Below are 20,401 nucleotides of genomic sequence, written 5' to 3'. Positions count from 1 at the left end.
ACCTGTTGTGCAGCTGCTGGGAAGGGCATACTATAACAGAGGGGCATCAACAACTTATGTAACCTAAAGACAGGAATTGCCTTTCCCTGATCACAGCAAAGTGAAAAGCAATTGGCTGCCATAGGTTTGTTAAGGTTGAATGAATACATCTGGGCACCTTCCGCAGGCCAAGCATCACATGCTAGCTTTAAAACAATCCATCTATGTAATAAACAGGAGGTGCGATTTATTATGCTTTTCCACTATGTTAACTTTGTTGTAGCATTTGACCAGTTTTATTTTTAATCATAAATAAGTGACTGATGGTAGAGCTTGCTAATGCCATTGTTTTCTTTACTTTGTATTAAGAACAAACTTTGCACAAGGAGCCATGTTTGTCTTTTAAAAATTCAGGATTTGTATTTAATAGTCATACGGATTAACCTCTTCATTCCCCAAGGAGCCTGCTATGCCTCTGGGACTCGAAAGGCAGTGCAAAAGGAAATTCAGAAAGACATTTATTCTATGGAGGATAGCTAATAAAGGATCTTAATGTCTTAACTGGAATGATAAAAAGGGCACAAAAATTGTAAAACCACACCTTTTTTTCCTATAAAAAGTTACATGTTAAATTCTGTAGGGACATCTATTTTACAGGTACAGACACACATCTGCATTATCGCTCTATTATCAACCCCGGGGGCTCAAAGACTGGTCCTAGCGTCCCACATATGGCGCTTCAATCCTCGTCTTCATCGCCTTCATCTTCTGCTTCCCGCTTTCTTTTCTCACCGCGTTCTACTGCTTCCTCTTCTTCTGGGGAAGAAAGCATGAAGATTAGAAAATACATTTCATAGACAAATCACACGTATCATTTACACAAAATGTGAAGTGATAAAATCCGCCTCATCTCTGGCAGAAAGTTTTTGGTGTATTTTCAGCACCTGTAAAGTTGTACCTTGAAGCTGAACTTCAGCTAAAGTATTTTTAAAGCTGAACTCCAGGCAGAACCTTTTAAAAACTACAGTGAAGAATATAAGTATTTGATCCCCGGCTGATTTTGAATGTTTGCCCACTCACAAAGAAATGATCGGTCTAAAAATCAATTGGTAGGTGTATTATGACAGAATAGCAACAAAAAATTCAAAAGAAATTCATGTCTAACAAATGATGACTGATTTGCATGTTCATGAGGGAAATAAGTATTTGATCCCCTTCACAAAACATGACTTAGTACTTGGTGGCAAATCCCTTGTTGGCAATCACAGAGGTCAGATGTTTCCTATAGTTGGCCACCAGGTTTGCACACATCTCAGGAGGGATTTGGCCCACTCCTCTTGGTAGATCCTCTTCAAGTCCTTGAGGTTTGGTGGCTGATGTTTGGTCTCTTGAACTTTCAGCTCCCTCCACAGATTTTCAATCGGATTAAGGTCTGGAAACTGGCTAGGCCACTCCAGGACCTTAATGTGTTTCTTCTTGAGCCACTCCTTTGTTGCCTTGGCCGTGTGTTTTGGGTCATTGTCATGCTGGAACACCCATCCATGACCCATTTTCAATGTCCTGGCTGAGGGAAGAACGTTTTCACCCAAGATTTAAATGGTACATTGCCCCGTCCATCGTCCCTTTGATGCGGTGCTGTTGTCCTGTCCCCTTAGCAGACAAAACCCCCAAAGCAGAATGTTTCCACCACCATGTTTGACAATTGGGATGGTGTTCTTAGGGTCATAGGCAGCATTCCTCCTCCTCCAAACACGGTGAGTTGAGGTCAAAGAGCTCGATTTTGGTCTTATCTGACCACAACACTTTCCACCAGTCCTCCTCTGCATCATTCAGATGTTCAGTGACAAACTTCAGACGGGCCTGGACATGGGCTTTCTTGAGCAGAGGGACCTTGTGGGCACTGCAGGATTTCAATCCTTGTCGGTGTAGTGTGTTACCAATTGTTTTCTTGGTGACTGTGGTCCTAGCTGCCTGGAGATCATTGACAAGATCCTCACGTGTAGTTCTGGGATGATTCCTCACTGTTCTCATGATCATTGACACTCCACGAGGTGATATCTTCCATGGTGCACCAGACCTAGGGAGACTGACAGTTTGTTTCTTCCATTTGCGAATTATTGCACCATCTGTTGTCACCTTCTCACCAAGCTGCTTGGCGATAGTTTGGTAGCCCAGTCCAGCCTTGGGTAGGTCTACAATCTTCCCTGACATCCTTGGACAGCTCATTGGTCTTGGCCATGGCAGAGAGTTTAGAATCTGACTGATTGTTCCTGTGGACAGGTGTCTTTTATACAGGTAAAAAAATGAGATTAGCAGCACTCCCTTTAAGAGACTTCTTCTAATCTCAGCTTAACTGTATGAAAGACACCTGGTAGCCAGAAATCCTGCTAAATGATAGGGGATCAAATACTTATTTCCCTCATGAACATGCAGATCAATCATCATTTGTTAGACATGCATTTCTTTTAATTTTTTTTGTTGCTATTCTGTCTCAGTATTACAATACACCTACCATTCGATTTTTAGACTGATCATTTCTTTGAGTGGGCCAACATTCAAAATCAGCAGGGGATCAAATACTTGTTTCCTTCACTGTACATTCAAACCTTTGTGATGCGTTCAGTGTGCTGTGATAGGAAAGCCCAATTAATTTGAATGGGCTTCCTAGTGCACTAAAATAGGTGTATGTAATTTAACCACTTGCCAATCAGATAGCCGAATGATGGCTTCACTGCCGGCATCATATGACGACCTCCCAGAACACACCCTCCCGCACATCCCCGGGGGCGAGCACCTGGCGATCTCCACGATCGCTGTGTCCTACGGACACAGCTGATCATGTGATGTGGTAAAAGGCCAATCACAGCAGCCTTTTACCACGTGATCAGCCGTGTCCAATGACAGATCACCAGTAAATGCAGTTGCCGGATAACGGCTGCACTTTCCTCACACTGTCACAGACAGTTGTCAGAGGATGGATCGGCACCGATCAGGGCACTGATGGGCAGTGCCCACCTGTGCCACCCAATCAACACACATCAGTGGAGAAAAATTACCTGTTTGCAAAATTTAATAGAAGAGAAACTTTGTACAAAATTTTTGCTCTTTTTTGTTTACAGCACGAAAAACACCCAGCGGTGAGTAAACCCCAAAAGAAAGCTATTTGTCAGGAAACATACAGAAAGGCTTCCTCACTGGCTGTCACTGTTGGTTTTTAAATGCAATTGCCGTCTTTCCCTGGAGATAAAAGGAAACTCTTATCTTGGGAAATAAACTAAAAAGGAAACTTTCTTTCAAGCTGGGGGGAAGCGACAGCTAATTCTGTGAGCTATAGTGAAGGGAAAAAAAAAAAAAAAAAAGAAGGACGGAAATTACTTTTAAAAACCGGCACAGACAGTGGCAGCCAATCGATGTATACACTGCTCCTCTCCTGCCTCTCTCAACTCCCTGGCACATCTGCAGTACACAGTCCCCTGTATCGGCTACATTTTTCCTATCGGCAAAATGCTGATAGGGTATTTTCAGCCGATGTTTCGGTGGCCAAAATTTCGGTGCATCCCTAAAAACCACCATCGGTGCTTAGTGGAATGAGATGTAGAGAAGGCGCCACTGAGTGCAGACCAATACACTATTGAAAAATAGCTGTGAAAACACACATTTGTGAAGATATATACACAGTCACACCGGCAGGCTATAGGGATATTCCAGGACTGGTGTGGATTATATCCAAAAACTGGGTCCATACACAGCTGTGAGATGAAGTAAGGCTGGATTGCGGCTGTAGAGTGTGGTGGAACGCAGAGTTCGATGTGACGTTTCGGAGCATGCGCACCAGCTACTGGGGCGCACTCCTTTCTCAAGCTTCTTGACATGTAGCTTGTGAAAGGAGAGCATCCCCATAGCAGGTGCGCATGTTCCAAAATGTCATTACATCACTTTGAACGCTGCGTTCCACCAATCTCTACAGTGGCAATCCACCCCTGCTTCATCTCACAACTGGCTCTGGACCCAGTTTTTGGATATCCTCCACCCATTTATTATTGTCCCAAATGTGAATGCGTATTCCCAGCCTGCAGCTTTCTGGGACAAAATCACAGGTCCCAAAAGGCTGCAGGACCACTCCCAAAGTGCAGCCGGCTGTGAAGCAAGTCACAGCCAACTGCCCAAAGTTTAGATGCCGGCACCGGGGACTGAAGATCGGAGAACAATCTAGCACGGGTGAGAATAGTGCTGGCTCATGGGATAGGCAAGAGGCTAAGTAAATTCAGCAGCAACAGTTTTGCTGTTTTTTTTTTTTTTTTTTTTTTTTTTTTTTAAACACCGGTCACTGCAGATCCTCTTTAAAGGTTTAATTTCATACCTTCTTCATCCTCCTCTTCCTCTTCTCCCTCACCACCATCCTCAACATAATCATCGTCATCCTCTTCATCCTACAGAGGAAAAAAAAATATGGGCAGTCTATAAACTTAGCAAGTTTCCTAATTTTCCTTTCATAAAATAGTCTATTAGAACAGATCATCGCACTGCAAGCAGTGTATCTGTCATAGGACAGGCGTACATGGGTACCTGAAAGGCACCCAAGCTGTGCCTACCTTTAAATGTGCTCAGCTCAATAACAGCAGGAGTTTCAGAAGCCCTAGTACCTGGTGTTATTAGAGTTCAAAAAACACAGATAGAATTATTTCAGGACACCCTAGGCTCACACAAAGTTCCCCATCAGTCACCCAGAAAGGACCACTGCTTGACTAGAGCATGTGTAAGTTGGTCCTGGAATGTGGACAGCAGTATGGCAATCTCAACCAAAATCGGGCTGTACCCCACACACTTCCAATTCGTCCAAGCAGTGCAAGCTAAGTCTAAATACTATATGAAAAAAGCAGCTAGCCTGTCTAATCAGACACAAAAAAACCCCCCCAAAAAAACCCCCCAAAAAACTTAGAAAGAACGTGCATTTACAGACACCCAGAATGAGGCACCCTGGGTTTGAAAAGTCCCTGGGTCCCACAGAAGTTGTTAAACTATGTGCTGACCAAAAAAAAAAAAAAAAAAAAGGCTTTCAATTTCATGTTTCCTAGAAAACACTCAGGTGATACTGAAAGCAAAAGTGGTTCTTGGTGAGCCGGTATAAAGATTCTGAAGAACCACAGAATGTCTGATGTATAAAGAGCAGGACAGGTGCTGTATACACAGATGGGACAGACTGAACTTACATGTATCTCTTCTTTCATTAAATAGGATAGCCCAACTTCCTCTTCCTCCTCCCCCAAGTCGGATTCACCCTCCTCCTCGTCTTCCTCCTCATACTCTCCCGGAGGGCCGGCCTCATCCTCATCTTCAGGATATTCGTATTCTTCACACTCTTCACAACAAAAAAAGGACAACGTATTAAACTACATGTACTCTGTCTGAACAATGCATTGTTGAACAGTCTCATTTCCGGATTCATTTCAACCTATGTCATACAGTGTGCACGTATGTCACATTACCAGGATGACTTTGAATTCACTTTTTACTTGTGTAACTTAAATGATCATTAGGTGGACGTGCAGCTTTGTACATTCCAAATCTGACACTTACTGAACACAACAAAAATAGGACTGCTTACATTCTGCCATGCATTATACTACAAGATCACATCAAAGGTTTGATACAGCAAAGCCCAGTAATGATTTACATACGCGTTTACAGTTAACCACTTCCAAACAGACGCACGTATATATGCAGGCCTCCGGGCAGGTGGGTATTAAATGCAAATTTGCCACATCTTAGCGTCAATAAAGAGTTAAGCGTGCCGATGACGAGTGAGCCCACTGTGCACTCCCAGTAAGGCCACTAGACTGACACGGAAAGCTCCCGAAGCATACTTGTGATTGGGAGATTTCGATTATGTGACCACAGTACAGCCAATCGCAGTGGTCACATGATTGGAATGCCACTTCGATCCTCTCAAAGGGGGAAAAGGTGGCAGCAGAAAGAAGTCAAAGCAAAGGGATTCACCTTTTACAATATGAAAGTCTAAACTTCATGCACTTGCAGACAATGCCAGTCCAGGAGGACAAGCCAAATGAGCGGTCAATCCCATAGCTAGATGGCCTACAAGTTTGAGACCCTTAATATACTGATGCCATTCCATAAGGCTTTTAGTAGCTTTGGTTCATCTGCACCACCAACCCAGCACCTTCACTTTGGAAAAAAAAGGCCAACCTGACTGGCACCTATAGCAATGCAATAAGCGACAGACAGGAGTTTCTCTTATGCCGTGTGTGAAATTCTTCACGTCTGAGGCCTGGACACCTGGTAGTAAAATCTGTGCATGGTATTTCAGACTACAGGTGTCAAACAAACCTTCATCCTCCTCTTCAGAGTCAGGGGCTTCATTATCTTCCTGGTCAAAGCCATCCAAAAATGTAATTTGTGGAAGTTTGCAAAATATTTTGTCTCTATAATCTTCTATGTTGGTGATCTCACAATTAAAGAGGTCCAAACTCTTCAGATTTTTTAAATTTGTCTGCAAATAAGAAAAGTGCCCAAATCAGAAAAAAGACATTTACAAGTAAAAACAGCCAGTAAAATACTATATTAATCCAACAAGTGCTGAGGTTTTATACTTTTAGAAGCTAAAGTAAATCAAAGATGGCTGGGCTGATCTTATATAGACTATATACTAATATACAAGCACAGAAATACCAATCCATCACAAACATCTGGTAAAATAAACATCAAAATCGGTACACATGTTGTGTCCCCGCAACATATCCACATTGGTTATGACAGGTCAACGTCAAATGATCCAATGCAATTTGATGTTTTTGGTGCTTACAAACCTTAACTTATTTTATCTGTTAACTGCTTCCCCGCCGCCCTATAGCAGATATACTACAGGGCGGCAGGGGTGCACAAAATTACATATATACACACGTGATTTTGCATTTCCATTCGTGGCTGTCCATCAGAGTCCAGGACGGTGATTACCGAGGATCTCAGACAAGGAGGAGGGCTGCTTTGTTTACCAACAGTTCTCCCTGTCAGCTCGGGCACATTGCTCAGCCATCTAGAGCAGTGTGCTTACAGTGAACCACCAACACTCCCTTAAACGCAGTTAACCCTTTGATTGCCCCAGATGTTAACCCCTTCCTGCTCAGTGCCATTAGTACAGTGTCAGCTTTTTTTTTTTTTAAGCACTGATCACTGTATTGAGGGGGGGGGGGGGTCACTGGGGATACCAGTGACACCAATTCAGTTCCCCCCAGTGTCAGAATGCCCGCCGCAGTCCTGCTATAAAATCGCTGATCGCCATTAGCGAAAATAAAATAAAACTCCAGTATCTATACCACCATTTGTAAATGCTATAACTTTAAACAAACCAATATACATGTATAGGGACTTTTTATTTTAGCAAAGACATGGTGCAGAATACATTTTGGCCTAAATTTAATTTTGTAAATTTTATTTACTGGACATGTTTAATAGCAAAAAGTAAATCTTGTTTTTTCCCTCAAAATTGTCGGGTTTATCTTCTAGCGCAAAAAAAAAAAAAACAACAACCAAAAACGTACAGGCGATCAAATACCACCGAAAGAAAGCTCAACTAGTTGAAAAAAAAAAAAAAAAAGTGTATGTAAATTTCATTTGGGTGCAGCGTTGCATGACCGTGCAATTGTCACTTAATGTAATGCAGCGCCTGGTCAGGAAGGGGGGGTAAATCTTTAGGAGGGCAAGTGGTTAAAAAATTCAGTCGACAAAAATGCTGGTGTCTACAGCAAGCAATTAGGAGCCAAATTAATTTCTTCCACATTAACAGGTATATTTCTGTACTTTTATTTAAAGGGATAATCAATTCTAGTTATATTTTAAAGAATAAAACACAGATATTTACCACTTATGTGGGGTGGAAACAAAATCCACAGCCCAACAAACACATGAATGGAGGAAAAAGCAGGATATACTTACAAGAGCTTCCACTGTGCTCAGATCCTTGATCTTGTTACCACTTAAGTTGAGGTAAGTGAGGTTAGGACACCTTTCTGCTAACACCTCCAGGCCTCCGGAGATACTGTTGTCACTGAGCTCCAACTAAAAGACATAAAACCACACTTGTCAACGTATGTTAGTGTTTGGGCCTATGAGGCAGCTCTGTTATGTAAAGCATGGATCACACAATTTTACAAATCTGAACACAACACAGTATGAGCTTGTGCCTACCCATCTGTAGATGGGGCAGAAAGTTGAGCTTGTTTTACATAAGCAAAAAAAAACAAAAAGTGTGGCTGCGGCCATGACCCAGGTATCATTTGTTAGTGCCAGTGATGGGCTTTCCGGTAAAAGTAACCCGAGTCACTACAGCTGCCCAATCACTTTTAAATGACTTGGAAGGTGACATTAGCCAAGATTTGTTGCTATGTTGCTGCTTGAACTCGTCTCCACACAGCAGCTCTCTGAACTGGTAGCTCCCCAGCACTAGATTTAGAGTCTGTACCCAAACCCAGCTGGAATGTGCCCTTTGGACACTGGGTTCGACATTGTGGCACTTTCAACACCTTTAGCCCCTGTTCACACTCAAATCACATGTGATTCGCACAGGAATTGCACCACATTCCTTTGCATATCACATGCGATTCTGTGCAGTGCAATTTGACCCCATTCATTTTGTATGGCTCAAACCGCACATTTGCACGTAAAAGGTGCAGGCACCTTTTTTTGCCGCACCGGAATCAGATCACATGGGTTTTCATATCCACACAATCCCATTCAGGCAAATGCAATGTGTTCTGTCACCTGCTTTGGGGTGTCCTTAACTTTTAGCTGATCCAAAAATGGAAGTTCTGCTCTTTTTTTTGGAAGATAGATGCTGTTACTTGATTTTAACAAGTACTCGCTCCCCTACTTCTGGTTGGTTTGACTCAGTGATCCAAGCTGAAGTTCACCCCCCCCCCGTCCAGAGGCTTTTGGGACATGTCACAGGCCCCTGAAGAATGCAGGACCATTCAGGTAGCACAGCATGACTCCTGCATGCGCAGCCACAGCTGACTGCCCAGTTAGTATGTCGGCGCCAGGGACTGAAGCACACTGAAGAAACCAGCGAGAGGACAGTGCTGGATCCTGGGTCAGGTGCACTCTCCCTTTCTCAATATTCAGGCAACAGCATGCTAGGACATGTCTTTTGTTGCTTTTTATAGGTTGTTTTATTTAAAAGTATAAACTAAAACTTATTTTTCAAATAAAAAAATGCAGCGCTTGAGTGTATAATACAGGGAATTAGCATGAATAACAGATTTAAATGTTCATATTTCAACATGCACCAGATTCCACATTCTTAAATTGTTAAAACAATAATCAGATGAGTAATGAAGATCTATCCGTCTAATCAAGGTGCATATAGTGATGGTGATGCTAAAATCATAAGTTCTGTGATGTATCCAAAGAAATCCGTGACTTCCGTGATAGGGGAATGACTGTATAATGCACTAACCAGATAGCGCAAGTACATGCGCATTGGAGTATAATGACCTACTCCTGGTCACAGCCAGATGGTCCTCAGCGTGAAGCCCTCAAGGACACCAGTGCACCACTCTTGCCGTCTCCTACCACCAGGGGGGGTGCGCCTCTTTACAGTAACACAAAATCACTTTGTATCCTCTATCGCCAGGATTGGTGTACTTTCTTATCAGGAGATCATCTCAGGGGCTCAGCAATAAGACCCAAAAGAAAGAAATCTTGATAGTGTAGTATTTTATTCAAAAGTAAAAAAGTAAGTAATACACTTACATGGTAATGTCCAAAAAGCTGATGCATAGAATCCAAAAAGATGGCCGACAGTCAGATGCATGAAACCAGTGGATAATAAATGGTGTGAGAGGTGTCCTTATCCCTAACGCGTTTCGTGGCAATGGCACATTCCCTTTGATAATGTGCCATTGCCACGAAACGCGTTAGAGATAAGGACACCTCTCACACCATTTATTATCCACTGGTTTCATGCATCTGACTGTCGGCCATCTTTTTGGATTCTATGCATCAGCTTTTTGGACATTACCATGTAAGTGTATTACTTACTTTTTTACTTTTGAATAAAATACTACACTATCAAGATTTCTTTCTTTTGGGTCTTATTGCTGAGCCCCTGAGATGATCTCCTGATAAGAAAGTACACCAATCCTGGCGATAGAGGATACAAAGTGATTTCGTGTTACTGTAAAGAGGCGCACCCCCCCTGGTGGTAGGAGACGGCAAGAGTGGTGCACTGGTGTCCTTGAGGGCTTCACGCTGAGGACCATCTGGCTGTGACCAGGAGTAGGTCATTATACTCCAATGCGCATGTACTTGCGCTATCTGGTTAGTGCATTATACAGTCATTCCCCTATCACGGAAGTCACGGATTTCTTTGGATACATCACAGAACTTATGATTTTAGCATCACCATCACTATATGCACCTTGATTAGACGGATAGATCTTCATTACTCATCTGATTATTGTTTTAACAATTTAAGAATGTGGAATCTGGTGCATGTTGAAATATGAACATTTAAATCTGTTATTCATGCTAATTCCCTGTATTATACACTCAAGCGCTGCATTTTTTTATTTGAATTTTGATGAATGGGGTATACGAGGTTTACCTATATGCTAGCAGCTTGAATCCTAGCATATCCAGCGCTCGTCCCTCTCTTCATATATTGTATAAAACTTATTTTTGTTTTGGATATCGAGTCAATAAAAAAAACAAAAACACACAAACTGTTGCTATCTGTGCCTCCATTACGGAGATTCACCCACTATCTGTCCTGTTTAGCATTCTTAAAAGAAAATCACAAATTTTGGGTTGTAAAGTAATAGAGGGAAAACCTTCAAATGGAGACACTAGTTCTGGTGACCTGGGGGTTCCCATGGAATTCCCTTAATTTGCAGGGATTTCCTCACTTCCGGTTTGGAACAGCACATGAAGGGAAATCTCTGCAATGGGACAGATTGTGAAAAAAAAAAAAAAAAAATCTGACGGGTTATAACCCTCCCTTGTTCTATTCAAAATGAGAAAGAAGTTTTGCCTACTTTAGGTTTATTGCCATCACAGAGAGCCAATAGGGGTATCTCTGTCAAGCTGTGGAAGTGATCACTTCCATGTAAAAGCCCTTCACCTACTTTACACCTTTTGGCCCATCATATTCCTGACTGCTACAATGGTTTACCAGCCACCGTTTATAAACAACTCTGGACAAGTGGGTAAGCGACACAATGCTCTAATGTCCATTATAACCTCTAGTAGATCGTATAACTCAGCAGCTGTTGTAAAGCTTTAAGCAACATTACATGTACAAGACATCAGTCATTGCCAATCACTGAACTTAGTGGCTAAACATTTGGGGGGGGGGAGAAAGCAAAAAAAAACACAAGCGACTACTTACTTTTCTGAGTTTTGACAGCTGTGGAAGTTTTGCCAAAGAAGAAAGTTCTACGTTGGCCATGCTGAGGAATTCCAGCTCTTTCAACCCATCACTCAAACCCTCAATCTCTCCATCACTAGACCGGCAATTGTCTAAAACCAACTCTGTCACCTGTTCGGAAAACAGAAGGGTAAATGCTTACTAACAGGTGAAAGGCAGAAAACACATAAATGTAATCACAGAGTAGATTGTTTAATCTGAATAGGTAAATGAAGCTGAGATTTATGAATGATTCAAAAAGGTTTACATAAAATATCAGGCTATTAACTCACCATTACTGTACTACAACATATTGGAGAAAGCTCAAACTGAGCACATTAACAGATGCATAAGCAGAGGTGAAGGGCAGTAAAAAAAAAAACAAAAAACAAAAAAACAAAAACACAAATCAAAATAATAGATCCAGAAACAGACCGCTTATCTATCTGAATAACTTCTGCAAATGCTGAGCCTGGACAGCCACCAACACTTTTCATAGTGCTTTGACTGGCAGCTTAACTGACAGCAAGATGAAAGCAGACATCACTTTACTTTTATAGGTAAAGTCAAGTTTGCATTTAGACCCTTTTCACAGCTCAGCATTTGGCAGCTTGTAGCTCAAAAAATCTTAACAAGCAAAAATCCATTGTATTCAATAGCCCTCGTTCACATCTGAGTGTCCTGACGCTTGTAGCTGAACGCCTGTCGCCCCAACAAGAACATGAGCTACAGAATAGAGCGTTTTGAGCCACAGACTCCAATGGAAATGCCTGAAAGTGCTTGATTTGAGCGGTTTTTTTTTAGCCTAGATTACTGATCTACTCCTAGTAATTTCCATTGGCTAAAACAAAAAGTCTGACGCTTGAATACACATGTAAAATGTCCGTAATACTCAAAAAGAAAAAAACAAAAAAAAAAAAAAACAAAAACACTCCTGTATACACTTACAAAAAAGCTCAAAAAAGGTCACAAGTCCTGAAAAGGACTCTGTGCTCAGGTGTGAAGGCAGACTTAAAAAAATTTGAAGTATAGGCAGATAACTTATTTATTTTTTAAAAAACACTCCCAGAAGTTAGTGTACTTTTCAACATACATCTGAATTTCCCATGTTTGTGACAGGCTTACTTAACCACTTGCCATCCGCCTGCTGTTTATAAACGGCAGGATGGTGGCACTCCAGGGGCGGGCTGCCGTTCATAAACGGCACCCGCATTTTCTAGCTGTGCACGCTAGTGTCCTCCGGACACTGTGGAACACCGATCGGACGGGACCGCTGTGTGAGGTCCCGATCATGTGATCACTCGTTGGCCAATCAGTGGTCACATGCAGAGTAGTAAGCAAGATGTCACTTGTGACATTGCTTGCTACGTGTGAAATCTATGATCACAGAGGTCAAATGGTATAAGGCTATTCACAACAGCCTTGTACCATGTGACAAGCTGTGACCAATCACAGCTCACACAGTAGTTCTCATTGGCTGCAAGATTGCAGCCAGAGAGAAGGAGAAAGGATTGCTTTTACAGCCTTTATGGGTGTAAAAGCAAAAGCAAACAGTGCAAAAAAAAAAAAAAAATCTTCATCACACCCAAGTAGTACAGTGTCACCACTGCTAGGGTGACAGCATGTAAAAAAAAAAAAAGTAAAAAAAATTAAAAAATTATAAATTTTTGGTTATAAACTAATTTGGGTTATTGTTTTTTCCCTAAAAAGATAAACGGAATAAATTTTGGCCAAGATTTATGATGAAATACTATTTGCAAAATTTTATAAGAAAAACACTTTCAAAATTTTTGGACTTTCATTTACATAGCAAAAAAAAAAAAAAAAAAATCCCAGTGGTGAATAAATACCACCAAAATAAAGCTTTATCTGTCTCAAAAAATTCATAGGGGTACAGTGTTGCATGACCACGCAACTGTCATTCAAAGCGTGATAGTGCTGAAAGCTGAAAATTGGCCTGGGCAGGAAGGGGGTGAAAGTGTCCGGACTTGAAGTGGTTAAAAGTGGTAGTAAAGGGAAAAACCAAAAGTGCATACGACCACTTGCTTTTAGAACAGGTCCCTGCAGCGGCGCCCTCTCCGCTGACAGGGATTCCATCGTCACCCGTCTTCTTCCGGGTTTGCAGACTCTAGCCGATTAACTGGCCGAGCCGCCAGGCAGGCAAGGCACAGAGCTTTGAAGGAATGGCACGGGTATGCTGTTCCTTCAGAGCGCATGTGTCTGTGACATCACCAGCTGCTGCTCCCTGGAACATCGCCTCAACTGTCACATTTAGGAGATATTCATTCTACCTATGGGTAAGCTTACCTGTACGTAAACGTTGCAAAGTAGACTGTACTACCACTTTAAATTTACAAATTCAATTAAGAAGATTAAAAAAAAACACAAACAAAACTTGGAAACCATAACTATGGCATGGTGTGCAGTGATACTGCAGTAATACAAAGACCTCGCCTGCCACTAATAGATGCTACAACATCGTATGTAAGCTCTGCCAACATACGTGAGAGGCAACTACATCAATGCTGAGGCAGCCCCATCAGTGTAACAGGGTAGTGATTGAGAAATACAATTTAAATGGTTTGTCAGTGACATGTTAATACAATGCTGTAGTGCAACCTTTCCTGTATGAGCTGAACAGTACAGGATGCAGGGGTGTGAAATCAATCATTAGGTGTATAAAGATGTGTAATTGGTATAATGGAGCACCAAAGTCAACCTTTTGAAGTTAGATGTGAACATTGCGGCTGCAGATTCTTACAGCAAACCTTTGCCAAGTGCACATCATTATACATTTTGTAGTACCACGTTTTGTGACCACAGTGCAATCTGTTTCTGAACATTCACCTGCAGCATTCCCAAGAACCAGCCAGGTATGCTGCCGTTCTGCCTCTCCTTGGCGCTCCCAGCAACACATCCAGGGCATGAGCAGGGTCTGTGCATTTCACCATTGGCAGTGGTGAGAATCCGGTGAAATATCTGTTTCCATAGTGGATATGAGGACGCAGAGCGAGAGAAAACAGAGCGAGTACCACCAGTGTAGGGAAGGGATTAAAATTACAACCACAAATGTGACCCCCATCCCCTTTTAGCAACCATATGTACAGTTTTCCTCCCATGCTAGGCTCCCCCCCCCCCCCACCCGACAAACATTACGATTCCCTCCCAGTGCACTCTCCCTACGCCGATCCTACACAGTCCAGCCCCCACCTTTCCCCTGTATAGCACCAGTACAGAATTCCCTTCGGATTGCCAGTAAACACAGACCAGACCGTTACATAGAGGGATCTATACCTTTACTGCAGCATGGACTCTCCAATATCAAGCCCTTATTAGAAGCTCATATCTAGGCATGTTTAGCTCACCACACTTGTTACAATTGGATTGTATTATCTTTAGATCTAGGGTCTGCCTGATTGATGGGGCTGGAACATGTATGTGTGTAGTAGCCTCATTGTCCAGAACAGATTAAGGTATACCTTCATATTATAGTTTTTGTAAACCTAAAGTCTCCTAGATTGTAAGCTCGAAAGAGCAGGGCCCTCGATCCCCTCATGTTTTGCATTGTATTGGTATTGTTCTGTCCCCCTTTGTAATGTACAGCGCTGAGCGAACTATTGGCGCTTTATAAATACTGTATAATATTAATAATTGTACGGTGAGATTGTAACATGTATGGTGAGTCAGAGACACAAGTATCATAGCTCCAGAGAACAGCACTATGCTAGCAGAACACACACGTGTAACCCCTTTGTTTTAGCATCTCTGCCTCAAACAATAAAGCAGCTTCATATATCTGCTCTCTAGAATAAAAAAAATAAAACCCCCACACCTATGCCATATAATACATTGCTACCAATCTTAAAATAAAAGTATTTCTGCGGTAGCGTCCCTGCCAGGATCTCAATACACATCTACAGCAAATGAAGGAGTCACAGGGTTTTTGTATCAAGTGACCTACATCCTGAAACATCTGCTGAGAGTAACAAGTCACTCATACTGGTGGAAGCTGACAGCCGGCACGCGGGGGCTGCAAGATGATCGCTTCAACAGCAGCTGTCCAAGCAAGCAGGGGCATTATTAAGAGATTACTATACCTCAAGCCACACACAAAAACATCAATGAGTAAAGCAAGGCTGCGGCATTCAGTGTAGCCTTTAACTGTATGACAAAGACAGCTGAACTGCACAAAAACCTTTAAAAAGAATCTGACGGAAAAAGTTGTGACCGCTGACACTTGTCAAGCAGGAGACTCGGGCATCTCAAAATTTATATATATATATATATATATATATATATATATATATATATATATATATATATATATACACACACACACACACACACATACATATACACACACACACATATACACACACACACATCTTTAACTAGGCTGCTGTGAGTTGTACTCTGGCAGACCAGTGCTCTGCTGGACACTGATAGGAGTCACAAGACTGCTATATACAGCCGATAAAGGTATTTAGCGGTTTATATTTATTACATTAACTGCATTTCTATGTTGTGTGTGGTGGGAGACCAGATAAAGTGAAAACAAAGTCATGGGCTTAGTAACACTTTAAAGTAAAATAACAAAAAAAACTTTTTTTTATACACACAATTGCCAAAAGTATTGGGACCCCGCCCTCCAAATCATTGGATTCAGGAGTTCCAATCCCCTCCATGGACACAGGTGTATACAGTCATCCCCTAGGCATGCAGACTACTTTTACAAACATTGGTGAAAGAATGGGTCGCTCTCAGGAGCTCAGTGACTCCAAGCGTGGTCCCGTGATAGGTGGTCACCTGTGCAATAAGTCCATCCGTGACATTTCCTGGCTACTAAATATTCCACGCTCAACTGTTAGTGGGAATATAACAAAGTGGAAGCAACTGGAAACAACAGCAACTCAGCCACCAAGTGGTAGGCCACGTCACATGACAGAGCGGGGTCAGCGCATGCTGAAGCGCACAGTGCGCAGAAGTCACCAACTGTCTGCAGAGTCAATAGCTAAAGACCTCCAAACTTGGTGTGGCCTTCAGATGAGCCCAACAACAGTGCGTAGAGAGCTTCATGGAATGGGTTTCCATGGCCGAGCAGCTGACAACAAGTGCAATGCAAAGAGTTGGATGCCATGGTGTAAAGCACGCAGCCACTGGACTCTAGAGCATGGAGACGTGTTCTCTGGAGTGACCAATCATGCTTCTGTCTGGCAATTCGATGAACTTTTCTGGGTTTGGCGGTTGCTAGAACGGTACATGCTTGACTGCATTGTGCCAAGTGTAAAGTTTGGTGGAGGGGGATTATGGTGTGGAGTTGTTTTTCAGGGGTTGGGCTTGGCCCCCTAGTTCCAGTGAAGGGAACACTTAAGGTGACATTTTGGGAAATTACATGCTCCCAACTTTGTGGGAAGAGTTTGGGGATGGCCCTTCCTGTTACAACATGACTGCGCACCAGTGCGCAAAACAAGGTCCATAAAGACATGGAGGAGCCAGTTTGGGGTGGAGGAACTTGACTGGCCTGCACAGAGTCCTGACCTCAACCCCATAGAACACCTTTGGGATGAATTAAAGTGGACACTGCGAGCCAGGCCTCCTCCCCCGACATCAGTGCCTGACCTCACAAATGCACTTCTGGAAGAATGGTCCAACCTTCCCATAGACACCCTCCTAAACCTTGTGGACGGCCTTCCCAGAAGAGTTGAAGCTGTTATAGCTGCAAAGGGCGGGGCCAACTCAATATTGAACCCTACGGACTAAGACTGGGATGCCATTAAAGTTCATGTGCATGGAAAGGCAGATGTCCCAATACTTTTGGAAATATAGTGCACACCCCCCTCCCTTTTCTGTGTCACACTTTTTTTTTTTTAAAAGTGACAGCTAGTACAGGGAACTTCTCCCCATACTGCTGTTATAGGGAGAGAGAGAAGGCAGAGGCAGGCTGTAGCAGTGGGAACATGTTAAACGTTCACCTCTGTTTTTAGAGTGGCACATGTAAGTTATGATTTTCAGTAGGCATATCTGTACAGAGGGGATAATGTACTGAAATGTCAAACCTGTACAAAAAAAAAAAGTACAGAGACATACAGCAAAGAATGTAAGGGTAAATGAAAAGCCATTAACTATACCCAAGAAAATATATGCATGGCAATGTGTTTAAGTACAGAACGTTTTAGTTGCATAGTAGTGAGGTAGTTTGAAGCCAAAAGAGGAGGATCAGAGGGGAGGCACTCTGTGGTCTTACACGTGACCCCCACCTTCAGGGTGTGTACTATAAAAGCCGCCTGTTCTGTTGGTGGATAAGAGCTCAATCTCCTTATCTATTTGTGCCAGTTCAACTAGTGACTGCAGCTAGCAGCCATCTCTCTCCATAAGCGTCTTCATCACACATCAATTTATACCTCATGGACACTTGCATCATCCGCACAACTGGATTCAAAATCTTACAACCCTGGCCAGCTGAACAAACAGCACCAAGATCTTGTTGCAGTAAAAGGGTCCAACTATTCAACAAGTGTGCAAAAGCATGGTGACCCCTCAGAAAACGGAGCTTGCTGGCAGACTAGATAACATAGGTGTGTCATGCTGCCCTTGTCAAAAGAGTGAAAACAGTAAAAGTAAACTTGCAGGTTCACAAAACATTGAAAAACAAAAAGCAACACGTTGAAAAAAAAGGCAGGTATAGGAAACAGCAGCAACGGATACAATTTTTTTTTAATTTGTGATATTAACAGTCAATTTTGAGGACAAGCTTTCGGGGTATGTCCCCTTCTTCAAGGTCTAAGCAGTACGATTACAAATCACAAAGTTTAAGCAGAATGTTAGAAGGGATGAAAAAAAAAAAAAAAAAAAAAAAAAAAAAAAAAAAAGAGGGCTGTATCTTATCTGTGGCCTTTTTTTTTCATCCCTTCTAACATTCTGCTTAAACTTTGTGATTTGTAATCGTACTGCTTAGACCTTGAAGAAGGGGACATACCCCGAAAGCTTGTCCTCAAAATTGTAGGCTAGTGCAAATAAAAAAAGTATCACATCAGTACTCAATTGTTTCTGATATTAACAGAAAACTCCTCCATAAACACACATGATCAAAGATACGGTTACATTACAACTCATCTCCATGAATCAGATTTGTAAAGTGGCACAACCCTCCTGCAACATAACGGACAGCTGAACAGCCCAGTAACTTCATTTCTTAACCACTTCCCGACCGGCCGTTGCATATAAACGGCCGGACGGTGGCACTGCAGGGTCAGGTGGCCGTTTATAAACGGCCTCCCCGCAGCCTGCTTGTGCGCGCTCCCTGGGAGCGCGCAGCACCGCGATCCGGTGCCCGCTGTGTCCTCCGGACACAGTGAAACACCGATCGTCGGACGGGACCTCTATACGAGGTCCCAATCATGTGATCACTGATTGGCCAATCAGTGATCACATGCAAAGTAGTAAGCAAGATGTCACTTGTGACATCATTGCTTACTATGTGTGAAATCTGTGAATGATCAGAGGTCACATGGTACAAGGCTATTCACAACAGCCTTGTACCATGTGACAAGCTGTGACCAATCACAGCTCACACAGTATTTCTCAATGACTGCAAGAATGCAGACAGAGAGAGAGAGAGAAATGATTGCTTTTACATCCTATATGGGTGTAAAAGCAATCAGTGTAAAAAAAAAAAAAAAAATCTTCACCCGCCACAAGTAGTGCAGTGTCAACATGGTGACACTGTACTGCTAGGGTGACAGTATGTAAAATAAATAAAAATAAAAAATATAAAAAAAATAATAAAAATTAAAAAAAATGTTTAAAAATTATAATTTTTGGTTATGAACTAATTTGGATTTTTTTTTTTTTACTAAAAAGATAACGGAATAAATTTTGGCTAAGATTTATGATGAAATATTATTTATTTGCAAACTTTTATTAAAAAAAAAACACTTTCAAAATTTTTGGACATTTCATTTACATAGCAAAAAAAATACAAATCCCAGTGGTGAATAAATACCACCAAAATAAAGCTTTATCTGTCTCAAAAAATGGTAAAAAATTCCTATGGGTACAGTGTTGCATGACCGCGCAATTGTCATTCAAAGTGTGATAACGCTGAAAGCTGAAAATTGCCCTGGACAGGAAGGGGGTGAAAGTGTCCGGACTGGAAGTGGTTAAGCCAGCCATACATGGATTGAAATTCTTCCAGCTAAGCAGGGACTGGTTGAATTGCGGTCCATGTAGGGGACCCCTGACTGTACACAAGTCGATCCATCAATCGATCTGTGTACAACCAGCCTGTCATGTTTTTCCCGAACTATTACTGCTGGCAGAACAGCAGCGCTGCGGGAGGAATTCCCCCATTAACAATGACAGAGTTGATAGGGGAATCAAGTGATTCTTTCCTTCCACCCATGGACGGAAGGTAAAGAAAACTGCATAATTTATGGCCCTTTGCCAAGATGGTTTTCGGAGTAGACCTGCAGCTATACTGGGGGAACGCCAAGAACAATTTCTGTAATCCTTGTTGAGGTGGTATCTTGTAGACATGGTGTGGCCATGAAGGAGCGAATTGAGGGGTAGTAGGGCAACAAAGAGGATATGCCAAGAGAGAAAAAGAAAGTGTCTAATGGCAAGGAAGCGAGGGAAACAAGGGAGAGGTATCGGGTTGTCTGCATCAGGTAGGCCAATACCCCAAAGTGTGAGCTCAACGTGATGTAGACAAAATTGATTGAAAGACTGAATCTTTCCTGTATCATTTGGTCAGGTATAGATAATTTTATGTGGTTACATTGGTCCAGACTGGATCAATGTAACCATGCATATACCGTACCTGTGGGCAGGCACCAGGGCTGTGGAGTCGTGGAGTCGGAGGAAATTGTGGGTACCTGGAGTCGGAGTCGGCAAACAATGTTCCGACTCAGATTAAAATTTAGATTGGAATTAAAAAAAAAAAAAGCAAGTTTAAATGTCCCAATTCACAAAAAGTTATAATTAATGACTTCTCTACTGTAAGAA

The 20,401-nt window shown here is 42.2% G+C and overlaps 1 protein-coding gene across 2 annotated transcripts in view; it reads right to left on the bottom strand.

The window, feature by feature from the left end:
* Positions 1-373: 373 nt before the first annotated feature.
* Positions 374-20,401, bottom strand: part of ANP32E (acidic nuclear phosphoprotein 32 family member E) — a 38,966-nt gene continuing 18,938 nt past the window's right edge. Inside the window, exons 2-7 of one of the 2 annotated variants that reach the window (XM_089655495.1) lie at positions 11,381-11,530; positions 7,930-8,052; positions 6,325-6,487; positions 5,190-5,338; positions 4,340-4,409; positions 374-795 (exon numbers count right to left, since the gene is read on the bottom strand). In XM_089655495.1, the coding sequence (XP_089511621.1) occupies positions 719-795; positions 4,340-4,409; positions 5,190-5,338; positions 6,325-6,487; positions 7,930-8,052; positions 11,381-11,530 (732 nt within the window). In that variant the 3' untranslated portion in view covers positions 374-718. The remainder of the gene's footprint in view (positions 796-4,339; positions 4,410-5,189; positions 5,339-6,324; positions 6,488-7,929; positions 8,053-11,380; positions 11,531-20,401) is intronic. The other variant, XM_089655496.1, reaches the window with a different exon arrangement.

The sequence above is a fragment of the Staurois parvus genome, unplaced genomic scaffold (assembly GCF_062004578.1).
Source record: "Staurois parvus isolate SC_StPar_1 unplaced genomic scaffold, SC_StPar_1.0 ptg000842l, whole genome shotgun sequence".
Taxonomy (NCBI): Eukaryota; Metazoa; Chordata; class Amphibia; order Anura; family Ranidae; genus Staurois; species Staurois parvus.
This window is presented reverse-complemented; position numbering and strand designations above follow the sequence as displayed.